The sequence below is a fragment of the Trematomus bernacchii genome, unplaced genomic scaffold, assembly GCF_902827165.1.
Source record: "Trematomus bernacchii unplaced genomic scaffold, fTreBer1.1, whole genome shotgun sequence".
Taxonomy (NCBI): Eukaryota; Metazoa; Chordata; class Actinopteri; order Perciformes; family Nototheniidae; genus Trematomus; species Trematomus bernacchii.
Window position 1 is genome coordinate 983,785 of NW_022988058.1, and position 27,292 is coordinate 1,011,076.

The 27,292-nt window shown below is 40.7% G+C and overlaps 1 protein-coding gene across 2 annotated transcripts in view; it reads left to right on the plus strand.

The window, feature by feature from the left end:
* pam (peptidylglycine alpha-amidating monooxygenase) overlaps positions 1–27,292 on the plus strand; it is a 96,411-nt gene that overhangs the window by 20,105 nt on the left and 49,014 nt on the right. For both annotated transcript variants that reach the window (XM_034120229.1, XM_034120228.1), the window contains 6 exons: positions 1,753–1,844; positions 7,703–7,786; positions 8,323–8,371; positions 19,779–19,846; positions 20,465–20,545; positions 20,628–20,704. In XM_034120229.1, the coding sequence (XP_033976120.1) occupies positions 1,753–1,844; positions 7,703–7,786; positions 8,323–8,371; positions 19,779–19,846; positions 20,465–20,545; positions 20,628–20,704 (451 nt within the window). The remainder of the gene's footprint in view (positions 1–1,752; positions 1,845–7,702; positions 7,787–8,322; positions 8,372–19,778; positions 19,847–20,464; positions 20,546–20,627; positions 20,705–27,292) is intronic.

Below are 27,292 nucleotides of genomic sequence, written 5' to 3' on the forward strand. Positions count from 1 at the left end.
CGTATTGAGCAGGAAAAAAGAAGAGATGGAATGATGAGCAACTGCGCTGTCATATGTGTGGGCTGGACCTGTATAGTTTAATTTACAGGAAAGGTTAACTCACGTGGATTAAACTACATGTATTAGTGCATTCATTTCAATTCGGCGAACATATGATACATTAAATGATCGTGAGGATGATGATTACAAATCGTTTGTATGAGCCGGTCTGCATTTCCTGACAAAAAAACATAGCGATGGTTTTGTACTTACACCAACGTGGATTAAATTATTTTGTTAAATAAAAACATGGTGATGTTTTGTAAATGATTACATGTCTCTTATTTAGCACAGAATATGATCCTATCCGTGACATATGGATCTTAACAAATATCCGCTATATCAGATACCTCTACTGTAGATCGATCAGCTGTTTATTTTTTATTTCACATGAGTTCCACTGTGGCAGCACCCCTGGTGGATCCATGATCCATTGCAGCTGGTTTCATTATAATTAAATGTATTTATCAAGGGGGCGTATCAAGTCCTGCGGGGGGTTTTCCTTTTCAGCAGGGGCCCACCCCGTGCAGATCACGGACCCGCACGGGTAGGCGTCTGAAATGAAGTGCTACATCTGTAATGTTAGTGCCAAAGTAAACACGCATATGGGTTTTAGCACTTTGGTTGAGTTACATATTCTTGCACTACTGTTAGTTATCAGTAGATAACAGTAAATGTGGCCTTAGTCTCTTCCACACAGATTCTTTTTATAGAATAAAATCATGCAGAGTTTTTTTTGGGAGAGAGTTACTTAAGAAGGGGAGCTCTGTGGCCTTGTATCTGACCACGACCAAGGCTACATACATGTTTTCTACTTGATTCAATTTGAATGTATATTTACACAAAGCCTTAAGGAGAAGAAGACTTGCAAGACTGCAACTGACATAACCCTTAGATCAGGCTTAGAACAACATGTAAAAACTGGGTGAGCATAAGACCAGGCGTAGGGGGTGCAACAGACCCCCAGTACTCCAAATCAAAGGTTAGGCAGACACAAAATAGACTTTGGAAGAAGAGAATTTTGACTTTTACAATGATATGTCAACTAGCCACTCGCCCTTATTGGCAATGAAGTTTGGCGACCACTCTGTCATCAGGCAGGCAGACATTTACTCTTTCCAGCAGCAGCAGCAGGCAGTAAACAATACATACACATACAATAAACTCTGATAAACCCAATGTACATTACCTGCTCAGCATCCAACAGCAGCAGACACATAAAGATACTACTGGCAAACAAAGTGGATCATTTAGACCTAAACAGAGCTAAAGGAGGATTGAATACTAGACGTAAATTACTCCACAACCCCTAAGTAAATTTCTATATACATTTTACTCATTTATTTATATTGCCCCCTTTTTGTTTTTAGCAACTCTACAAACTTAGTATGGCACAGTAACATACATCTAAAGCAAGTAACTGATACACCCCGCCGGCTGGTAAAGATTTCTATGAAGGCAGCTCTGGTGTGTCCTCGCTCGTTGCTCCTCAAATATCTTTCCTTTCTTTAATCTGCACAGAGCAGAATAGCTTTGAGACGGTCTTCAAGATGGCGCAGGAGAGTGGCTTTCACTGGGTGCACAGATCCTGTGGGACATTTCTGCTCTGATTGTGTGCTAGTCCTTTAAAAAGGAAGTGACTGCCTCTTTGAATGCCCTCGTATTCTATCTGTGTCTTTAATGAGGTGTTGACTGAGCTGTTTCTCTCTGAAGGGACTGTGGAAGTGTACAAGGCACCTGTGAGGATGAGGCATCCATTATGTACGCCTGGGCGCGGAATGCACCACCTACTAAATTACCCAAAGGTATGTTTGTTCAAGTATACAACTGAAAGTCATATTTATAGCAGATATACTGTGTTTTTTCACTACTATGGCGGACTGGTATTCTCTGGGTAGATAAAATGGGCGTAATCCCACAGCTAACAGTTTAATGTCCGGGCTACAGAAACGCTCCTTCACAGTAACATGTCCAGGATTACACCATCGTTTGTTCACATACAGTGCAATCCCTCCTCCTTTCTTCTTACCGCTCAGAATAACGTCCCTGTCCGCCCGAACGCTCGTGAAGCCGGGGAGAGCTGTGTTGTTATCCGGGATTAGCGGGTGCAACCATGTCTCCTTAAAACACATGATGCTGCACTCACCGTATTCCCACTGCTTCTTCGTCAGCACGCCCAGCTTATTCCCCAAAGCCCTCACATTCCCCATTATAATAGCCGGTACGGAAGGTTTGTATCTCCTCTTCTTCTTCGTCTTCCGCTTGGTTCCAGCCCTGCAGCCCCGCTTTAGCCTCCGAAGCTCCTCCGGGATGTCATGCCTGGCTCCGGGCAGCAGCACGGGTCTACACAGCGTAATCAGCTGCTCACAGGAGTAAACAATGCCGTCACTCCTCTGAGCATGGCTCTCCGTCACAAAAAGTGAAAAAAGTAACAGAAGAATGACCTGGAACAAAACGTGGCCATAGTTAGTTACAAAACAAAAATAAATATCCAAAGAAAAAAGTACAACTAAGAGAATAAAAGTAGTAAATAGACAAAAAATCAATAAGACACAGGGAGCTGCTGCAACAGGCAGCCACTTAACACGGCGCCAACTGCTTGTTTGAATCAGAGAGGCCAAACATTTTCGGCAGTAAAAGTAATTTTAACATAAGGAGAATAACAATGACGCTGAAATACTTCAGTAAACAAAACAAAAAAGACCCGTCAAGGAAACTCAAATACACAATGTTTGTTTACATTTTTTTGCAGTCACGAAAGCTCTAAGCCAATCAGACATGGACAAAAAAAGGATCAGTCTATGTGTCGAGGGGGCACTAGAGACAACCCTCTGCCTTTACAGCCATGATCCGGTCTGACGGCGCTCAGCTGTCTGCTGCAGAGAGGAAGATACAGATCACTGCTCTAAACAAAGTCAAAAAGAAGCAACAGGAACTGCGACAGCATAAGGCGCTTTCACACCGGAGTACTTTTCCCAGGAATAGTTCCAATTGTTCTTGGGATTTGTGGCTAGTGGAGCCTCGCTGATGGGGGTGCTGCAGCCCCCTCAGCACCCCCCCCCTTCCCGCCTCCATTCGCGCTGTCTCGCAGATCCCACGCAGCAAGCAGGAATGGAACCCAGCTCACACTGTCCGCTCCTCGCAGCAGCGAGCCCCGCAGCGTCCCGCCAACACGGCACCCAGACCCCACGCAGCATTCTCATCTGCTTGTCATTACTGGTCTCATTTTCTGGTTGCTAACGCCATTGTAACACATAATCACTGATGTTCAGCTGTAACGGTGGTGGACTCATCAGAACAGAGTGGGCGAGCTGACCAATCAGAGCACAGTGGGCTCACAGGGAGGAGGGGGGCAGGAGCTCCAACAAGCCATTTAGGACAGAGTGAATACACATACTATACAGAGATGCTGTATGAGAAACCAATCTGAGTTTGGAAAATTGCACAATATAAATATATTCTAGTATACCTCAACAATGGAATTATGATCAGTAGAAATGGCCATGACATGGGACCTTTAAAACATAAAGATAAAAAGGTTTTAAAAAGTGATTTTTATTATGTTTTAAGAAGGTGACGCTACTCAGCCAATCAAATCGGTGCAGTCAGTGAGTCAGCACGATAGATTCAAACACACACAGACGAGACAAGAAGAGAGAAACAGCAGTGAGTAATTTCAAATGGCGTGCTCAAACAAGAGAAAGGTAGACAGCGAAAACAGAGCATTTAATGAAATGTTCTCTTACTGGACCTCTTTGAAATGCAATTGAATACCCCTGCATTATAGCAACAACAACAATAATAATAATAATAATAATAATAATAGCAATAATAATTGGGAGGGGGGGCGCGGCTGTTCTTATGTTCTCTGAGGGGAGGCTCACCTTCCCACACTTTGAAAACCCCTGCATTAAATGATCGTGAGGATGATGATTAAATTATGATTACAAATCGGTAGTGTGAGCCGGGGTGCATTTCCTCCTGTCGGATGTGATACAAAAACAAACCGATTATTTTTGTAGTTAGTCACGTGGATTAAACCACATTTATTTAGTTAAATAAAAATGAAATACAATGTTTTTTAAATGATTACATTTATCTTATTCAATGCAGAATATGAATCTATCCGTGATAGTGGGAATAAAAAACGATATGCTAAAGTGATCAGAGATAAATCCCACTTGTTGTACCTGGCAGAGCAAGAAACATTCCATTATTTAAACTTTTTTAAAGCATATCTAAATAAATATGTGTGTCCCGGGCCTTAAATGTAATTATGCCTTCAGTTTTCAGATCAAGCCACAACAGTTACTTCTGTATTCTACAGTATAGTTCTTTTCACCTCCCGTATTGCTTTCAACCCACCAGCTTTTATGGAGAAAATAAGTTATATAATTATTAACCAGAGGCATGTTTTCTCACTATTTTATGCATAGAAACAACAGGCTGCTTTACGTGTGTTAGAAGGACAGGGTTCCCGCGGGGTCTTAAAAAGACTTAAAAAGTCTTACATTTGATAATCAGAATTTAAGGCCTTAAAAAGTCTTAAATATGATAAAAAAAAAAAATAAGAAAGGTCTTACATATGATTTAGAAGGTCTTAAAAATGATCGGATTTGAAAGGTACTTGTGTGTTGCGATCACGTCTAAATGTGTTTTGGGGGAAATGTCGGGGCAGCAAAGTAACCAGTACGGTAATAGCCTTTCAGTTCCCCCCAACAATTTGTATTGAAATAAATCAACATGGAACCAGTGATCACTAACTTTGTTTCCCCCGGCCCCTTATCGGAGAACCCCCAGATAGTAACCTATCAACCAAGCTTCAGCTAGCGGCAGTCGAATCTACTTACAAATAAATATGGGGAAGTGTAAGTTCAACCGTATTTGGTGCTTGGTTGAAACGTGTTTAAAGCCTGCTGCTCCTTTTGCAAAAGAATGTAGCGTTTTCTTTGCAAATGTAGCGTTAGCTAGTGCAGCAGCTCCCGCAAAAACATCGGGGGACCTCCGGGCGACGTTTGGGTTTGACATTTTTTACTTTGCAAGTAATTATTGGACGTATTTCTTCTTTCATAGCAATGTTCCTTCTTTTAAATTCTTGCCGTGAAATAGGTCTTAAATTCTATTCAAAGTGGTCTTAAAAAGGTCTTAAAAAGTCTTCCATTTGAGTTGGTGAAACCTGCAGGAACCCTGGAAGGAGCACCCTCTGAGGAATCAGCTGTTTATTTAACCTGTTAAGCCCGAGAGACCCCGGTACCGGGGCACTCCCGCAACATCTTGCAGGAAACAGTGTCTGAGGGCATGTTCATTTAATAAACTATGAATGTTTTATATCCATGTAACGGGAAAAAAGTCATCTAACTGATCTTTTTTTTTTTTTTTTTCAAAATAAAACCCACAATGCTAATGCTGAGCCTCTGAATTAGCAACGAGCGAAAAATGCTAACAGATTACTGCACCGAAATTCACTCACAAAACCTTATTATTTATCTTTTCTGCACATCCAACACATCGTGAGGTGACACAGAATCGATGGGTACATACATTATCACTCAATGATACGAACTCGCGACTTTATAAACAAAAACAGACATCAAAACATGTGGCGCTAGGTAGCTAAAAACGCTAACATGGTTTACCTGTGTCGTAGTCTGGTCAAAAGTGGTCTTCAATGGCATTAAAACGATAAAAATGCTGCTGAAGTTAATCCATAGGTTAATCCAATGTGTCTGTGTCCCTTTGAAATGATTTCTGATAATCCATGAGCAATAAACCTGCTTTTTCCATTTCCAGATGTCAGAGCTAGAGTATAGGTTCGCTCTGATGCAAAACTGCATGCGCGAAGCCCCCACCTTTTTTTTGTACCATGTTAGTGAGTGGGGAGATTCCCCTTCGATTCCATTGGCTCTAACGGTCAGAAAGAGATGTCAATCACCAAAATCGACCAATGGGTTCCTGAGAAACGTTAAAACCCCCATTTCCACCCAAATCACCTCAGAGGTGGAGTTTTTTTTGCTAAACCTCTCTAAAAAGGTCAAATGTCACTTGTTTTGCATCAATCTTGATACAGGGTACTTATTATATGTTGTACTTTGGATTCCTAAAGTCTACCTTACCATCATCCAAGGGTAGTTTTCACTATAAGTAAAAAAGAACTTTTGGACGGACACTATAATTTACAGTTTTTTACTATGTTCAATCTGAATTTTCTTTAAAATAAAAAAACATCTATATTGTTCTGACTTTTCTACATCCAACTCACAGGTTTATCATTACTTTGAGAAAAAAGATTATTAATTTAACCCTTTTAGAAGGGAATATATGGTCATTTGTTCTGGGAATGTCATTTTCGAGCCTGAGACCTGAAAAACAGGCTCAGAGCTAAACAGGTTAATGAGTTCCATTGTGGCAGCGTCCATCACTGCTCCCCCTGGTGGATCCATGATCCATTGCAGCTGGTGGCCATTATCATTTATCAAGGGGGTGTAACAAGTCTGAGCCGTGTCCACTACGTCACACTTGGGGTTTTCCTTTCAGCGAGGGTCGGCAAAATGAGGTGCTACATCTGTAAACTGGCAATAGAAAGAGACAGAGCTGCATCTATGTGAGAGAGATAACAACAACTTTCCAAGGCTACATGCCTGAGCCATGAGAAACCAGAAACAGAGAGTAAAGAATTATGATCTAGGTCGAAGGCTAACAACTAAGCAAACATATTCCTCAACACAGAGTATCAGATCAGCTCCAGCTGTGTGTTGGATGGAGATTTGGCGAATTTGGAGTCAACACCTTGAACTTGTTGTGTTCCTCAACCATTCCTGATCCATTTCTGCAGTTTGGCAGGATGCATTATCCTGCTGAAAGAGGCCACTGCCATTAGTGAATACCGTCTCCATGAAGGGGTCAGCATGGGCACCCTGACCGGTCCGCAGCAACGCAGCCCCATATACAACAAACTGCACTGTGTGTTCTGACACCTTTCATTCATTCAGCATTAACTGTTTCAGCCATTTGAGCTACAGCAGCTCTTCTGTTGGATCGGACCACACGGGCCAGCCTTCACTCCCCATTGAGCCATGACCCCGTCGCCGGTTCACCGGTTTTCCTTTCTTGGACCACTTTTGGTAGGTACTGACCACTGCAGACTGGGAACACCCCACAAAAGCTGCAGTATTGGAGATGATCTGACCCAGTCATTTCGTCATCACAATTTGGCCCTTATCAAAGTTCCTCACATCCTTATGCTCCACCATTTTTCCTGCTTCCAACACATCAGCTTTGAAGACGAAGTGTTCACTTGCTGCCTAACATATCCCACCCACTGACAGGTGCCATTGTAACGGGATAACAATGGTCTTCACTTCACCTGTCAGAGGTCATAATGTTATGGCTGATCGGTGTATGACAACTTAGCCTTTGACATAGCCATTATAACTTTTAAGAATAAGTCTCTCTTCCTTTCCTGTTACTGGGTTGCAGTTAGGCGTGGCTAAGCAATAGCATTAATAACATAATAAACAAAAAAGGTTTTATGACATGATTAAGATCAAGATGATACATTATTTTTTTCTTGCCAGCATTTCTTGTAAATCTTGAATATATCTCTTGTCCTTAGTAATTTTGTGTCTTTCTCTAAGCTCTGTTCTGCTTTCTGTTGTCCCCTCAGATGTTGGTTTCAAAGTTGGAAGAAGTTCAGGAATATCCCACTTTGTGCTGCAGATCCATTATGGAGATGTCAGTGCTTTCAGGGGTGAGTCCTAGTTCACACATTGTTGCATAGAGATTGTTGTTCATGTTATCAGGTACCGTACATCTGATCGAGTAAAGGTCCGGAAAGATTAATGAGTGCTAAAGTCATTAAGGGTCACTGCGTAGTGAATGATAAGCCAATGACGAGTTAAAATGTTGAAATGTAGTTGGATCCTTTTCCCCTAAGACTAAGAGGAAATGTTTTATTTCCTAACTTCTAATATATTTAAAAACATTTTTATTTTCACTCACATCTCACATCATCAGTGTTGTGCAGTAGCGTCGTTAGTAGTTGAAATACATTTGTCTATTATGTGGCGGTGGTGTAGCTTTTTTCTGAATAAAAAGCTTTTCAGTAGCTTAGCTCTTTTACTGATCAAAAACTTAATCCACTAAAGCTACATTATCCCAAGCATATTAAGTGCAGCAAAGCTTTCGGCTGTGCTCCAAAATAAAAGGGCTAAGGAGCAGTAAGTGCTTATGAAGAGGAACAATTGTATTTCAAGGTTTTAAAGATGAATTCTTTTGATTCTGCAGACCATCATAGAGATTGCTCAGGACTAACCTTACAGATGACATCCAAACCGTGAGTAATATTAATCAAAAACATGAACTGTTCTGCTGAATACTGGTAGCAAAAGCAATGGCGTGGGTAAACATTTTGAGGAAGTCCGGTAGCTTAATGTTACCTAAGCATGCATAAAAAAGTAATAAAAATAAAAAAATAAATTATAATAAAAAAGTTACACATTTTACAAAATACACATCCTGTGTTTCCACTTGGAACGCAAATTTGACCCCCTGAACATATGTGAAAACTTACCAAACTTTGCACGCTTCTTCGTAGGGGCGTAACAGTATCCGTATTCATCCCGAACCGTCACGGTTCGGACGTCACGGTTCGGACGTCACGGTTCGGCACATGCAGTCACACGCAGTCACACGACGAATACGCCTTTTTTTATGAAGGGAAAAAAGTCTGTCACTCAGGGCAGTATCCATTACACTATATATAATCCAGGGGGTGGTATTGCGCCTAAAAGCTGTTTGCCTGCCGCCCTTAAACAACAAATGAAGAACAAGAAGAAAACACAACAAAACAAACAAAATACAAGAAGAAAAGAAGTTAGTATGGCGATTTCAGATAACACACAGGAGCTAGAAGACCCACCTGCTTCTTTTAAATCAGCTGTGTGGGAACATTTCGGGTTCCCTCTGGACTACAATAACGATGGAGTGCGAGTGGTGGATCGGACGTGGACGGTGTGCGGGCATTGTTCGACAGAGGTGCGGTATGCTAATAGTAACACACGCCAAACATGCTAAATCATATCAGAAGGCATCAGCCAGATTTGCCAATCACCGGAGCCCGGCGAAAGACAACAGCAGTTCAACAGCTTATCCCCGTTTTTTTTAAGAAACCAATAGACATGAAAGCCGAGAGACCAAAATAAATAATGGAAGCTATTGGCATATATATTTCAACGGCTATGCGCCCTTGAAACACTGTCTTATTAGAATAGAAGAATATAATTGGGAGGGATGAAACCCTCTTTAATGGTCACACATGCAGAGCACACAGCACACACAGTGAAATGTGTTCTCTGCTTTTAACCCATCCTAGTACCAGGAGTCTAGTACTAGGAGCCACTGCTCCTAGTACAGCTATTATACAGCGCCCAGGGATTATTATTTATTTTGTAATATTTTCAAGACATTATTTTTAGTTTTACAGCTTGATGACACCTTTTTGTTTGACATCAGCCATTATATATAATATGGCCATTTGAGTGTGTGTGGTACTGTGTGTGGTTTGTTTTTAACTGTGTAATACAGTTAATTATTCAAAATGTTAGAGTTCCTTATTTTTATACTGAAACTTGCACTACTGTTCAAAAATAAATAACAACAAACCTGGAATTATGCATTTGGGACACGCAGTTTGTTATGTTACGCTCTGAAAACTGAAAACTAGGCTTATTGCCATAAATATGATGATGAATTATCAGTAATCATTTCAAAGGGACACGGAGACATTGGATTAACCTTCAGCAGCGTTTGTATGCGTTGTAATGCCATTGAACACAACTTTTGATCAGAAAACAGCAAAGGTAAGACGTATTTGCCGTTTTGGCTCCGTAAAGTGAAGTTGTGTGTTGTCTTTGCTGGCTTTCGCTGCCGCAAGTTTTGGTCGCACAGTGATGATACGTATACCATTGGAATCTATGGAATCTCAGCTTCCATATGATATCTTGTTTGTGCAGATCCGATGAAGTATCAAATATTTCTACCGTGAATTATGTGCTAAGTGCGTTAGCACCCTTTCGCTTAATGATAATTCAGAGGCTCGGCGTTAGACTTGTGTTTTTGTTTCGGTAAAAATTGTTCATATCGTCAGTTAGCTGAGTTTAAGTGGGTATGACACATTAGTTTGTTAAATGTTAAGAAGCCCTCAGACGCTGTTTCTAGCAAGATGTTGGGGCGGGGGCTCCCGGGCTGAACTGGTTAACGAACTCCTCCTAAGAATTTTATTCGATCGACTCCAAATTTGGCTGGTAGTGTCTCGAGACATGGGCGGAAAAAAGTTATCACGAAACTTAACTTTTCATCGCACGGCGTAGCTGTGATTTGGCGCCCCATTTCACGTTCGCTCGATGCTAGGTGATCCCTCGCCATGGAACACGATGATGTCATAACTCCAACTGACATGCTCAGAACACCGCCAAACATCAGTCTATCATTAACACTGCTGCCCTGAACAGCTCTACGTCAAATCTGAGGTTACATAATGTGGCGTTGACATGGCAACGCATCCCTCGCCATAAAACACGATGTCGCTGTAACTCCAATGGACACGGTCCGATCGTCCCCCAATCTTCACTTGTATATCACCTGTCCATGCCTCAACAGCTCTACGCCAATATCTCACTATATGCCGTTTCCATGGAAACGCATCCCTCGCCAATAAACACGATGTTGTCGTAACCCCTATGAAAATGGCCAAAACAGCACCAGACTTCAGATAATGGTTAATCGTCCGGCCCTGAACAGCTCTGTCAATTATGGGGTGTCATCATATGCCGTTGCCATGGGAACTGAATGCTCCCCATAAAACACGTAAAGGAAAATCGTCCAAACGGCACCAGACTTCAGACTATACTTAAAGAGCTTACGAAATGAAGGACAATACTGTTCTTATTACGATAATATATACTATTATTAATGGGAAATCATTTTTCATTAATGACAATATGCCCGCTGTATTTATAAATCGTAATTTATTACAACTTTCCATGCTCGCTTCCGATGTTACACGACCGCTCCGAACAAAACAGCTTTCGCCGCTTAGTGACGTCACGCACATCACGGTACGTCACGAGTAGAACACTTGTTGAATAATACACTACCTATATGGCTGATGTCGGACTCTGGAGACAGAATCGAGTGACAGTGAGTCGTCAATAGACTGGGTGCACTTTCAAGAAGAGGAGGATTTTATTGGAGAGGATGCCGGTGTGGTGGAATCAGATCATGCGGGCGAGTCTAACGTGGTGGAACCATACCAGTTTGAGCCACAGTATTCAAGTAGCGGTAGAGATACAGACGGGAGCGAACATGGGGATGATGATCCTGGATTTGGCGGAGATCCGGTGCGGCAACAGAACACAGACTGGTATACATTTGACTTTAATTCATAGAGATTCTCAATAAATAGTAAATCAATAATAATAACTCTGCTGAAAATAATATATTATCTAAAACCGGTGCATTTGATTTAAAAATAAAAGTAATAAATAGAGTTCAATATTGAAATGGTAACAAAAACCGTAACACTATGTATGATAAGAAAAAGGCAACAAAGAAAGTGTTTTTGGTTTTTCCTTGTTCATGTCCATAATGTTTCCTGTTTTGTAGCGTCCAGCCTTTCCCAATCTGGCCTGCATTTCTGTCTGTTGAAGCCACTTCTTGAAGCAAACTGAAAAGAAATGTACAGATATAAGTACACTGTAAAAAGAAAACTTGACATTTACTTTAACATTTGGGCTGCTGTGGTTGCCAGAACTTGACTGTTAAAGTATGGTAAAATACATTACAAATTACAGTTGGTTGGCATAGATGTTACAGTCAACAATTGCTTATGGTGAATGGCAAAAACAAATAGAGCTAGTGTACACGGTGCAGCTGTATTATCTGGGAAATAGAAGAATCGGATCAGGATTCGGTATTGGCAGACAATCAATATCAAATTAATCGGATCATTATAAGCATCAGCACTTGATCACTTTTGTCGACTTGCAGCCTAAATACAAAGATAACTCCACTCCTCTCCTAACACTGCTTACCTCTAATGAGCCTTGGTAGAACTAGTGTCCGAGTCATAGGGTCCAGAACTGACTGAAGACATGTGGAACAGAGGACAGGCATGGTTCCATGTACAGGGAACTGGAACTTTGAACAGGTGTTTTCATCTTTTCTGCCTGAAGATTCACAAGTTATTGATCAGGTGTTTGATGTGGGCTGGCATGATCCTTTCTGCAGCGATGAATAAAGAAAACAAAGAAAACATTTTTAATGATGGTAACAAAAATAATATTAGTATAACTATTTATATAGCACTTACACAATTGCAAAGTGATTCTCACAACAAAAATAAAGAACAAAACAATATCAACAATAAAAAAACAAATTATTATAGGAATGTTAAGAGACAAAGAAATGTTTTTTCAGTCATTACAATGCACTGTTGGAAATTACATTCCAAAGGCTAAATTCAAACTCAATACCATAAATAGCTGGGTACCAAAGTGCTTTACCTGATAGAAAACATTCCACAAGGAGCAGCAACCATCCAGCTGGGCCTTTTGCTGCATATCATCTCCTCCCTCTCTCTCTCTGGTGTTAGGTTCCAGTAGATCTTTACTATCCAATACAATTTTCCCCGAAAAATCATATTAAAAAAGTTAAAAACAATTACTTGCTTTTGGCATTGAAATGGACTAGAATCTCACCTTTTTCCTGGATGTCAGGAAGGCCAGGAAGTCGTTCCCTTCAAGTCCGCAACCAGTCATAGGAGTTCAAATGCAAAGCCTGAACGATGACAAGAGCGAGAGACTTACATTTTACAATTATATTTTGAATTCATACCAGAGCAGTGTGTACATAGGCCCTGTACGACATGCAAAGAACAGATCAAATCCCCTGACAGACTCACACACTTTGGTGATGTCCTCATCTGATAATGTTTCATTTTTTAGCAGCAAAGTAACATTACTCAAAGTATATGTCGGACCCAACTCATTTACAGTATGTTTTGCATCTCCTCAACAATGGTCTGTATAGTTGAGTAGAAAAAAACTGTCCCTACAATTTCAGGTAGATTAACACACATTTGTGAGAAAAGTTTACAATGAAGCACAAAACCCCTCTTTGTATTAAGCGAGCTGCCACATAAAGTACAGCTTAACATGCTAACCTTTGGTGAGCTACAGTAAAGCTAACTTCATGTTCAACACAAAACCTTTAACATGCATTACATTGACGATTTTAAACAAAACGTAACTCTCTCTACTTGTAAGATAACGTTTAGTTAAAGGTGGGGTAGGTAAGTTTGAGAAACCGGCTCGAGATACACTTTTTGTTATATTCCATGGAATGCTCTTAACATCCCGATAGCAATGAATATCTTAAGTGCTTTGACAAAAAATCCATAAGAACATTTCATCTGTGGAAGCCGTAGTACTGTAAAAAGCACGACCAATCATTTTAGCCGGCCCGGCTAAAATAACTGGATGGCTAACCTGCCTGTCAGCCTTCCATTTGTGCACAAACTTATCTCGTGCCCTCATTGGTCATGTGCGCGTTTGTGTGTGTTGGAGGAGGGTAAGGAAGTGGCAGATTTTTTCCGGCTGTGTATAATATCAATAATGAAAAAATCATATGGCACATTTCACAATACAAATGCAACCTCTATCACAGTGGTTCTCAAACTTTTTTCAATAATGTACCCCCTTTGAAAACAAAATGCAGCCAAGTACCCCCTGATCAGCGCAAAAACCATTTGTTAGGGAAAAAAGCCTATATAAAGAGGTACAGTACAGCGCTGCACCATCAGTGTCTGATTTATTAAAACAACAACCTTGTAACTGAGAAACACTTAAATGCTACATTTAAAATGTTTACAATCCATCACTAAATTCATGGCAAACCAATCTTAACATCATGCACAACACTAAGACGACATCAGTTGCATTGAACTGATCTTTTTAATAAGTTGTACTTACAATTTAGTTAGAAACATGGGCTTGTGCTTCACTGAGGATCTTTGTCATTCTGACAGGGAGGCAACCTGCAGTTATTACACTTCGCGTTTTGAAATATGTGTAACTCTGTTAATATAAAACCCACACTGCTCAAACTTCGTTACTTTTCCTAAAATTGGGATATTTATTTATTTATTTTGGGGCGTGGGGAATGAAGAGAAAAAATATATGAGCATTTTATGAGCATGGGATTTTGACCCCTCATATAAACATATGCATAATGCTGCGCTATACTTTGCGGCCACACGCCGTTGCCAAGCAACGCTTATTGTTTATGTCCTTTGATAAGCAGGCAGTCATATCATTAGATAGAACTAGCTAGATCTGATAGATTTGGACATAAACGCGAGTGAAGTATAACCGGACGCGAGAGAGAGATCAGAGATCAGATCAGCTGCTGCTGACGGAGAACACGCAGCTCTTCCGGATCAAAGCTCCCCCGCTGTGACGGACCGTTGAGCGGAGCAAAATACACTAAGAGTTAGACCTAACACACTTAGCTAGTTTATCTACTCTGGAACAAGCTAAACTAGTTATAAATATATGTATTCTTTACTGTCGGGTCACTTATTACAGGTTCAGCGAGCTGCACGAGAGGAGAGGAAAAGAGAGCACCCCGTTTATTTTTCCCATTTTATTATCCAGAATTACTGTAAACTTTTGAATAAAGTAGTTCATCTACTATTAGTAGTTTGTTTAAATGCATTAATTATGTTTTTTTTTTTCATTAACATAAAATAAATCTCACATGCCCCCTGCAGTACTCCAATGTACCCCTAGGGGTCCGCGTACCCCAATTTGAGAACCACTGCTCTATCATATACCAAGCCCACTAACAGGTGTTAATAGCATTTCGTAAGCTCTTTAATGCTCCAGCCCTCAACACCTCAATATGATAATAGTGAGTTTTCCTCAAAAGCTGTTGCCATCCCTCGCCGTAAAAAAAGATATTGCTAAAACTCCTATGAAAATGGTCAAAAACTGGTCAAACTTCAACAGTCCAGCCCTAAAGACAACTACATGTCAGTTTTGAGATTTCGTCAAATCCTGTTGCAATGGAAAATGCTCGCCATCAAACACGATGATAATAATAATAATAATTAAAACTGCATTCACAGTCGTGCGCAGTGATGAGCGGGCCCTCGCGTCTTTGCGCCTGTCGGGGAGGGTCGCCGGGCATCCCGGCGTCAAGTCGACGCACACGAGTCCTGCGAAATGAGCCATTTGTAATTTCTCAAATTTTCGCATCCTCGACTCCTCCGTCCTCCGGCAGCGACCCGGAAACGGATGTCGGCGCGCCGTCTCGAAGGTAAACAAATGTCTCTAAAGGCTCATCAAGGATCGATTATCGAGGAGGCTGTCTGGAGGAGACGTAACCGAGGATACACTGATTTAGAGGAGAGAGGAGTCTCTCTGGTAGGAGCTTTAACCGAGGGAACACTGATGTATCCTCCGTGGTCAATTTCAGGCAACAGTGATGTTTAAAAGAGGCGTAACGCATGGCTGGACTTATGTCAACAAAGCACAGCTCTGCAAACTGTTCCCGTTGTGATTATAAGTTATTTAAGATGATCAAATGTGCATCAGACTTTCTGCCCTTTACCGTTTGTTTACTCACTAATCACATCTCCCCTGGATGTTAGGCTATTTATTTTTTTAATACAACTGCTTTCATTGTGACGCGATGTTTACAGTGAGAACAGCTGCTGAGGTCATTGGAGAGAGGAGAACAGTGTGTATAATATATATCACTCAATAATATATGTAACAGGCCTACATTACACACTTTATTTGTATGCTTTGTACAGGGGTATTCAAAGTGTGGGAAGGTGAGCCTCCCCTCAGAGAACATAAGGACAGCCGCGCCCCCCCTTCCGATTATTATTGCTATTATTGTTGTTGCTATAATGCAGGGGTATTATTATCCAGTGGAATGCCCTTACCTACTGGCCTAGTTAAATCAAAGTGGTTACTTTTTTTTGGCTGGGCAGTGTAGTTTTACACACCGTCTTATTTGACTTTCTCAGGACAGACCCCCACAAAGAAAAAAATATATTTACACATGTAAGGTCATTATCTTAACAGTTTTGTATGCTCATCGAGTCATCTGTGAGCAGAGCATCAAGTTGGCATGCCTATAACAGCTGAATGCGGCGATTACCATCTTGTTCAGCAAAACGCCTCACAAACTTCTTAAGATCTAAAGCTTTAGTGCGTTTTGATTCAATGCTGAGTACAGCCAAACTTGACAGTCTCTTCTCTGTCATTGTAGACCGCAAATACCTCATTCCTTCCGTCTACTTGGGTCCGAATGCTTCTCGTTTTGCGCTGTCCCGTTCAAATTAAATCGCCACCAATCACATCTCCATCGCTGCCCACATCCTCTGGAGCTCACTCCCATTAAACATCAGAGACTGCACTGACCCCCCACCTTCAAAACACTGACCAAAGCACACCTCTTCAGACTGGCTTATAATGTGTGAATAATGTTGTGTTGCTGTTTTAATATTTTAATTCAACTTTTTATATTTTATTTTATTTCCTTTTTAATACCACTGTTAAGTGTCTTTGAGCACCTGAAAAAGCACTTAGAAATCAAATGTATTATTATTATTATTATTATTAATGGTGTTCTTTTTCTTTTTGAATCAATCACACTTGCATTATTTTCCTTATATGCATTAGTAGGACTTAACAAAAACACTATTTAAAACTCACTTAATGGAGTTAATTTTGTAATTGCTTCAGTTTATCATCGTAAGAGATACAAAAGTTCAGATTCATTTTACAATAAATCAATGAATGATGCGCTACATGTGATCATGTAGAGCTGCAGGTGATCATGTAGAGCTGCAGGTGATCATGGAGAGCTGCATCATGTAGAGCTGCAGGTGATCATGTAGAGCTGCGTGTCTCCGTCAGCTGATCCTGATCACTGATCTCTCCCTCCGGTCCGATTATACTTCACTCGCGTTTATGTCCATATCTATCAGATCTAGCTAGTTTTAGCTAATTATTTGACTGCCTGCTTATCAAGGGATACCTAAACAATAAGCGTTGCTTGGCAACGGGGTGTGGCGGCAAAGTATAGCGCAGCATTATGCATATGTTTATATGAGGGGTTATAGGTATAAATGCTCATACCTATTTTAGGAAAAGTCACGAAGTTTGAGCAGTGTGGGGGTTTTATATTAACCTGTTAAGCCCTGAGCCTGTTTTTCAGGTTTTAGGCTCGAAATTGACATGCCCAGAACAAATGACTATATCTTCACTTCTAAAAGGGTATTTTAATAATCTTTTTTCTCAAAGCAATGATACTCCTGTGAGTTGGTTGTAGAAAAGTCAGAATCAATAAAGATATTTTTATTTTTAAAGTAAATTCAGATTGAACATAGTAAAAAAAATGTCAATTATAGTTTCCGTCCAAAAAAAACCCATTACTTATAGTGAAAACCACCCTTGAATGATGGGATAGTAGACAAAAAGCTTTAGGAATCCAAACTATAACATATAAGTACCCTGTATCAAGATTGATACAAAACAAGTGAAATTTGACCTTTTTAGAGAGGTTTAGAAAAAAAACCCACCTTTGGGGTCATTTGGGTGTATTTGCCATATCTCTGGAACCCATTGGTCGATTTTGGTCATTGACACCTCTTTTGAACCGTTAGAGCCAATAGAATCGAGAGGAAGTTCCTCAATCCATCTAAACATTTCCATTGAGGAGTTAGAATGATGCGCTCGCAGCTTGCCCAAAACCGGAAGCTCCGTCACACTCTATTATGAAAAATGCGATTATTGCCATAAATATGATGATGGGTTATCAGTAATCAGACAGAGACATTGGATTAACCTTCAGCAGCGTTTATATGCGTTGTAATGCCATTGAACACAACTTTTAATCAGAAAACAGCAAAGGTAAGACGTATTTGCCGTTTTGGCCCCGTAAATTGAAGTTGTGTGTTGTCTTTGCTTGCCTTCGCTGCCGTGAGTTCTGGTCTCACAGTGATGATACGTATACCATTGGAATCTGTGGAATCTCAGCTTTCAGGCTCAGCTTTCTAGTTTGGGCAGATCCGATGAAGTTATGTGCTAAGTGCGTTAGTACTCTTTCGCTTAGTGCTAATTCAGAGGCTCGGCGTTAGACTTGTGTTTTGTTTCGTTAAAAATTGTTCATATCGTCAGGTAACTGAGTTTCTTCCCGTTAACCTGTTAAGCCCGAGAGACCCCGGTACCGGGGCACTTTTCTCTTCACAACGTGTGTGTGTGGGGGACTCCCCCTTCAATTATATTGGCTCTAACGGTCAGAAAGAGGTGTCAACCATCAAAATCGAGCAAGGGAAGCCAGAGATATGGAAAATCCACCCAAATGACCCCAGAAGTGGTTTCTTTTAGCTAAATCTCTCTAAAAAGGTCAAATGTCACTTGTTTTGCATCAATCTTGATACAGGGTACTTATTATATGTTGTACTTTGGATTCCTAAAGCTTTTAGTCTACTAACCCATCATCCAAGGGTGGTTTTCACTATAAGTAAAAAATAATCTTTGGACGGACACTATAATTTACAGTTTTTTACTATGTAAAATCTGAATTTTCTTTAAAATAAAAAACATCTATATTGATTCTGACTTTTCTACATCCAACTCACAGGTTTATCATTACTTTGAGAAAAAAGATTATTAATTTAACCCTTTTAGAAGGGAAGATATGGTCATTTGTTCTGGGAATGTCATTTTCGAGCCTGAGACCTGAAAAACAGGCTCAGGGCTTAACAGGTTAAGTGGGTATGACACATTAATAGGTTATTAAATGTTAAGAAGCCCTGAGACACAGTTTCGTGAATATTGTTGTTTTTAGCTTCCGCCAACGGGGGCACCGGGCTTAACAGGTTAACAGATTTACACATATTTCAAAATGTGGTATAAATGACCCCCTTGGCGCTTCTAGTGACCCTGTCTGGGGTCAGAGTTCACTTTTCGCTGAGACAAGCTTGCGGGAGCAGCTATGGTGCGCTAGGTGCGGTTTTTACCCTGAACATGGCAGAAAAGCGAAAGAAAACGTAATGTTTTCACAATGATTGGGGAGACAAAACACTGAGAGCACAGCAGCCAAGGTTGCAGGTGCTCATTGTACAAACTGATAAACAGGGTAAAAGTTATGGGCCTAGGAAAATATTTCCCCAACAATGAGTACTGTTATCCAATGGGAGGGGACGCTCACATTGCCTTTACCTGCCACTGATGGCTGCAGCGCCCTGAGCGTCAAATATCACCGCCGATGGGAATAGTTTCAATCAGTTGAAAGCTCTGTGCGTAAGTTTAAGAAGCAGAAGGAGACTTGTTGTGTCAGAAATGGACGCCAAAGGACCCTGACCAAGCGTCGTTCTTTGACGCGCAGGGAGTGAGACTGTGTTGACCAATACGCTATTCTGTTTTACATTTGTTTTTTATTCTGTTCAAAATAAAGATGTAAATGAACAAATGAAATGAAAGGTGGCCTTACTTCCTGTCTGCAACGGTCATTATTTTGCTTAGCAGCAGTGGGTTATTGAGTATTCATAACCTCTGAAATGTCCAAATTGACAAATCAGAATCAAGTATTCAACTAAGTTGTGTATTAAACTGTGACAAGCACTTCCTGTTCTCTGACTGACTCTCTGTGCCTCCTCACAGGCAGCCGTTCATTGCTGGCATATACTTGCTTATGTCTGTGGACACAGTTATCCTTCCAGGAAAAAAAGGTATGTTTGTTGCATTTTTTCTCAAAGTTTACAAATAAGTCCAACCATATGGCCAGTGGTCGATAATGTCATATTTAGCTTCAGGAAACGCTGAAACTCGGAGACAACAAAGACTGTGTAAAGTGTGTTTTTACTCCTACCTCTTGGCTTTATTGTTCCACAAAGGAATCCAAAAGCATTCAGGAAGGCTTCCTTCCCTACAGCCTTCTACCATTTTGACCACCCCAGGATGTCACTGACAAACACATACAGATTATTCAAATGCATATATCCAAAAATAAATCAGGGCAAGGCTACACCCCCACTCCTCTTGCAATTTCTCAAATATTAATTTATCTTCTTTCTATACTCCCTTCCTTCCTTCTGTACTTCTTTCATTGCTTCCTTGACTAATGGGGTTATTGTTAGGGGTAGATGCAAAACAGCAGCAATTCAACGGCAAATAAAACAAGTAAATCTGTCTCTACGCATGTTTGGAGAGGGTGCAGCTTAAGAAGTTACTAATAGAAAAATAAAAAGTAAGATAAAATAAGAATGTACAAATCTAACATAAAGTGACATACATTGGGCTGTAAGGTGTTAACAGAATGGGCCTTGACATCCCTTTTTATTTTTTAGAAACAAATGCAGACATGGCCTGTGACTACAGTTCATATCCAATCTACCCGTTTGCCTTCAGGACCCACACACACCACCTCGGTGAGTCATCCCAGGCTATTCATAAATCCATTTCAAAGTAACTTGAATCAGTATCCGTAGTAACCTGGCTGATGTGTTACAGGTAAAGTGGTAAGTGGCTACAGGATACGAGGCGGGAAGTGGAGCCTGATTGGAAGACAGTCCCCTCAGCTACCACAGGTATGGTATTACACTCTGTTACATCATTAGATATACTATTCTCGCAACTGTCGGCCTAATATTCAGCTGTAATAATAATAATAATAATCTTTATTTGTATAGCACCTTTCATACAACGAGTGCAGTCCAAAGTGCTTCACATAGACATTTCACAGAAAATGTATCACACAGAAAACAGTTACCAGTAAAAGACATAAAAACAAACAAAAAATAGCATAGAGTAGACATAAAAAGAATACATTTAGATTAAAGGTACAACAATGAAATTGTGCATTAAAATTAGGATAGTGCAAATTCAACACACAATCAGGTGACAGGTTAACCCTTAAAGACCTAGACTGAATTTCCGCCTGCCTGACTCTCCTGTATTTATTTGTTTCTCCTAACCTTTTCTAGCAGTCAGCATCAAGTGCCTTACCTCATTTGATTCAGGAGAACCTCAAGTTCAAATCTGGTTCATTTAAAGTCCAAATTTTACCTTAACTTTGTGTGATAATGGCTGAATTTACCATCACTTTTCAAAAAACGCCAGTGCAAATGTTGTGTTTTTTACCGTTTACTCCGCCAGGATCATAGGAATTTTCTTTTTTATTATTTATAAAGCTGCATTTAGATGTTTTAGGCTTCCAAATTAAATTGTATCTGCATATTATGTTCCCTGAGCAAGTTACAGCAATTTATTACAATATTATCCTAGGCGTTTTCACTGAAAAACGCCTAGGATAATATGGAATAATAAAAACGAAATGTATTTCTATATTTACATTTCTGATCATGTTTGTTCTGTCAAAAAAAGGTTGAGAGTAAAAAAAAAAAGAGATATTAAACCATAACAGATGACATTGCAACAAAAATAACTTGTTTCAGAGAAATATATTATCATTTGAACATTTAACCTGTTAAGCCCGAGAGACCCCGGTACCGGGGCACTGCCGCAACATCTTGCAGGAAACAGTGTCTGAGGGCATGTTCATTTAATAAAACTATGAATGTTTTATATCCATGTAACGGGAAGAAACTCATCTAACTGATCATTTTTATTTTTTTTTCAAAAGAAAACCCACAATGCTAACACTGAGCCTCTGAATTAGCAACGAGCGAAAAATGCTAACAGATTACTGCACCGAAAATCACTCACAAAACCTTATTATTTATCTTTTCTCCACATCCATGACATCGATTCACATCGTGAGGTGACACAGAATCGATGAGGGTACCCTCATTATCACTGAATTATACGAATTTGCGACGTTATAAACAAAAACAGACATCAAAACAGGTGACGCTAGGTAGCTAAAAATGCTAACAAGGTTACCTTGGGTCTGTAGTCTCTCCAAAGTGGTCTTCAATGGCATTAAAACGATAAAAGCTGAAGTTAATCCATAGGTTAATCCAATGTGTCTGTGTCCCTTTGAAATGATTTCTGATAATCCATGAGCAATAAAACGGATAATCCATGCTATTCCGTTTCTAGATGTCAGAGCTAGAATGTAGCTTCACTCTAATGCAAAATGACATGCGCAAAGCCCCCACCTTTTTGTTTCACAATGAGTGTGTGTGGGGGACTCCCCATTCGATTCTATTGGCTCTAACGGTCAGAAAGAGGTTTCAACCAGCAAAATCGACCAATGGGTTCCAGAGATATGGAAAAAAAAAACATTTACACCCAAATCACCTCAGAGGTGGAGGGTTTTTGGCTAAATCTCTCTAAAAAGGTCAAATGTCACTCGTTTTGCATCAATCTTGATACAGGGTACTTACATGTTGTACTTTGGATTCCTAAAGCTTTTAGTCTACCTTACCATCATCCAAGGGTAGTTTTCACTATAAGTAAAAAAGAATTTGTAAAATCTGAATTTTCTTTAAAATAAAAAACATCTATATTGATTCTGACACTTCTACATCCAACTCACATATGTAACCTTGCTTTGATAAAAGAAATTATTCATATAACCCTTTTAGAAGTTAAGTTGTAGTCATTTGTTTTGGGCATGTCATTTTCGAGCCTGAAACATGAAAAACAGGCTTGGTGCTTAACAGGTTAATACCTTTAGTTACTTTACAGATTTGGATTAATGATGTGAAATATAAACAAGTCTTAAATCAGACTTTATTTCCACCTGGAGTAAATTCACAAGCTACCCTGCAGTATACAAAGTCATTAAAACTAGCTGCACCTTTACCATCTTAGATAACACTTTAATGATCAATAATTATAAAATATATATATATTATTCTGGAATGGACCAATCTGCACAATGACTACTTTTACTGTCGCTACTTTTATACTTTTACTTGAGGAACATTTTGAATACAGGACTTTTACTGTAACAGAGTATTCATACACTATGGTATTTTGACTTAACTACAAGATCCGAGTACTTCTCCCACCTCTGCGCATCTGATGTGATAACGTTACTCGTAATTTGCGCAACAGAGCTACGAGTTAAGGAAGTCGAAAATTGTGCATTTCTCCGATTTAATATGACGCCTTTTGGCCAGCTGTTTGGACAGACTACTCTACTCATGTCAACGCGCTTACGCCATAACACTAATGGCAAACAAGCTTTTTCCACATCGAGCCTTGTAGAGTGTCTCTATACTCTCTGAACGCTCCGTCCCCGGCAGATCTCTGTGTCCGCTGCAGCGTGTCTGTTAGGCCCCGCCCTCCGCACACAGAGAGACACAGGGAGATCTTCTGGAGTGAAGAGAGCGGAAATAATGATATTGCAAGTTAGAAACGTAAGATGCATTTTGACAGACAAGATGGACACTTGGGGGGAAATATGCTGCATTTTGAATGTCCGATAGTCCACCATTAACACCTTAGTCCCGTCTCGTCTCGTCAACGAAAACTAAATATACATTTCGTCATAGTTTTCGTTATCAAGAATCTATTTTTAGCTCGTCTTTGTCTCGTCTTAGTCATGTAAAAAAGGTAATTGACGAACATTTTTCGTCATAGTTTTCGTTGACGAAATTAACACTGATTGAAATGTCTTTCCTAGGCTGCCACATTGCCTTGCATGTAGGGGTGCATACCGGTTCCCGGTATTACAGAAATACCGGTTACTGGCGGCTACGGTGTACCGTACCGAAATCAGATCCGGTTTTCGATACTTTTTTTTTCTTTCTTTTTTTTCTTTTTTTTTTATAAAAGTGAGCTGTAATATCCTTAAACTCGCGCCCAAACCGTCGGAATTACGATGTCAATTTCGCCGTGAAACTCCGCAAACGAGTCACTTTAGAAAATCTAAAGTGTGGCTGCATATGACTGCCAGTCTGAATGGTGGGGTCTGTAACCACTGCAAGAAGTTTATTTCTGGGAAAGGTGGCAACCTCCAACCAATGCAATCTCGTATGGCAACCAAGTACCATTAGGCGCATTCACACCGCAGTACTTTTCCCACAAAGGTTCATGAGAACTCTTTAGTTCTCATGAACTAAAGAGTTCATGAGAACTAAAGATCGCGTTCACACCGGAATAAGTTCCTGGGGAAGGATTAGGCAAATGAAGCCGCTGACGTCACTTCTTCTTCTTCTGCTTTTGGTTTACTGGCAGGCCGCAAACAACTTCACGGCGTATACTGCCACCCGAAGTCCCCGGCCGGAAGTCCGCTGCTGGGAGTCCCAGATAAAAAACTCTCCTGAGTCCAGTACAATTGTAAAACACCTCACAGTTAAACAATTTAAGGATGCATTGCCCATGATTAACAATGTGCAAATAACAACTACCATAGTGCAATGCCCATACAACTGCCAGCCTGATGTGCTTAACACTCGTTCATAGGCTAACTCACCAGTGAGCAGAAAGCAGTGGTGTGGTTTCTATATGAACAATAAAGAATACAAATAACCTTTCACAAACAGGTATTTCACAACTGCTTACAATTGTAAGGAAGACATTTAAACTATTATTGGCAGTCACAGGCTGTTGTAAACTAAACACCACTCTCTCTGACATAACACCTCACTGAGTGATTTAACTCATACGATACGATACGATATTCATTTATTTGTCAGATCAAGTCTGAAATTTGACTTGCGTCACAGCAGCTCCATGTCCAACATCAACAGACAAATATCCAGACAAAAATACATGAAACACAAAAAGCTGCTCAAAGAGCCTTCAGCGTGCATTTGATCTGGGATTTAGCTCTGTATTTATTGTGAGGATTGACTGATGCACAAAGGAGTGCTTCAGTCTGACTTTATTGAATCGTGTGACCCTCTATCTCCGATTAGATGGTAGCAGTTCATATTCACTGTTCAGAACATGGTTTGGGTCAGAGATTATGTTGTTGGACAGCCTCACTAGGTTGTTATGAGTCATAGAGTCTCTGACATGTCTAACTTTCAGGTTTTTATTTTCAGCCGCAGACCCCATGTCGCCTCTTTATGTGCGTCGCTAAGTTCCTCGTAATACTTGTGTACTTTAAAGCGGCACGGCATCGTTTACAATTTGCGAGCGATTTTTCAAGTTGACCGTCTTCCTTGAAAAATCCGAAGTGTTGCCAAACGTTTGATTTGTAGGTATTTTTCGGTGCGCTGTGTTTCTCTTTCTCCTCGACTTCCATGTGTGTTGATAACTGAGACTCTCGGCCTCCGTAGTGCGAAGCAAAGATCAAAGATCGTCTCTGCTGAGTGCTGACAGGATGAGGGGATATTATATGAATGAATCGTTTTTTTACCGATGCAAAGACGCTAAAATCGATGCATCGCGAGTTCAACCCAAACTGTAGCCGATGTGCACTATCTCAACCGGTGCACTTGCATCTTGAACGTTTATGCCGGTGCACCGATGCGAATCGGTGAATCTCGTTTTGTATTTATTTCTCTTACACTGGCAAAATTACTCTTTAGTCTTACTCTCTCGTCTCTCTGTTCCTCTTATGTTTATCTCCCCCGCCAAAAACATACACAGCAACCTATGTTGATTGGTCGAGAAGATGGTAGCATGGGCAGAGGTTTGCCTGGACCTTTACATTTTAAACCTATCCGGACACAGGGGGGTGGGACTTAGCGTCCAAAACCTTTGCTGTTTGGCTCAGACGGAGGGGCTGCGTGGGTCTCCTTGACGAATCAAGGCTGTACAATGTGATGACGTTGCCCCGATCACGTCGGAGCCTCTGAATCCCAGAAAAGGACATAGTGATACCAGCGAAAAGCCTAGAATCAAATCAAATCAAATCAAATCAGGTTTTATTTATAAAGCACATTTAAAAGCGATTTTTGGTCGAGCCAAAGTGCTGTACATGTAATAAAAACACATTACTACAAAACACAATAAACGACAATAAATTACAACAGATATAACTTAAAAAACAAAATAAGAATAAAACACACGGAATAGTCAGGAGTCGTGCTCCGCTCTAACTAGAAAGCCAGAGAGAAGAAGTGTGTTTTTAGTTTTGATTTAAAAAACCCTAGGGTCTGGGCCGACCTCACATGGAGGGGCAGAGTGTTCCAGAGCCTAGGGCCAGCTGCTGCGAAGGCTCGGTGCCCTCGGGTTTTTAGCCTGGTCTTGGGCACTACCAGCAGCAGCTGGTCAGCAGACCTTAAAGCTCTGGCTGGGGTGTAGCGCTGGAGCAGTTCAGTTATATAGGCCGGAGCCAGCCCATTTAGGGCTTTAAAAACAAATAAAAGGATTTTAAAATCAATTCTGAACCGAACTGGAAGCCAGTGTTGTGAGGCCAGAATAGGGGTGATGTGGTCGCGCTTTTTGTGACCAGTCAGCAAACGTGCAGCAGCGTTTTGGACTAGCTGTAAGCGTTTGATTGAGGCCTGGTCCATACCCACATACAGAGCGTTACAATAGTCCAGTCTCGAGGTTACAAAGGCGTTAATAACCCTTTCTAAGTCTTTAAAAGATAAATACGACTTGGTTTTGGCCAATAGTCTTATTTTAAAAAAGCAGGATTTTACTACGGTGCTGACCTGCTTGTCAAATTTAAAAGTGCTGGTGAATGTCACTCCAAGGTTCATGACCGAGGGGAGGATTTTTTTTTTGATAGAGCCCAGAATATCAACCGGAGAGGCTGGAGGTTGCGGTCCAAAAAAGATGACCTCGGTCTTGCTCTCGTTGAGGTTGAGGAAGTTTTTGCTCAGCCAGGATTTTATCTCTGCTAAGCAGTCCATCAGCTGCTGTAGTGAGTGTGTGACATTTGCTTTGAGAGGCAGATATATCTGTACATCGTCGGCGTAGCAGTGGAAGGGAATGTTATGTTTTGTGAGTATTGAACCTAGGGGCAGTATGTACAGTAGAAAAAGGATGGGGCCCAGAATCGAGCCTTGGGGAACCCCACAGGTAAGAGGGGCTTTGGCAGAGGAGAAGGCACCTAGCTGTACCGAGAAGCTACGGTCTGTCAGGTAGGACCTGAACCATGCAAGGGCAGAGCCTGTGATGCCAGCGGACTGTTCAAGCCGTGACAGCAGGATGCTATGGTCCACAGTGTCAAAGGCAGCTGTCAGGTCTAACAGCACCAAGACAGCTGGGCTACCTGAGTCGGCGGCTAGGAGCAGATCATTAAAAACTCTTAAAAGGGCTGTTTCAGTGCTGTGCATGGGTTTGAAGCCAGACTGGAACTT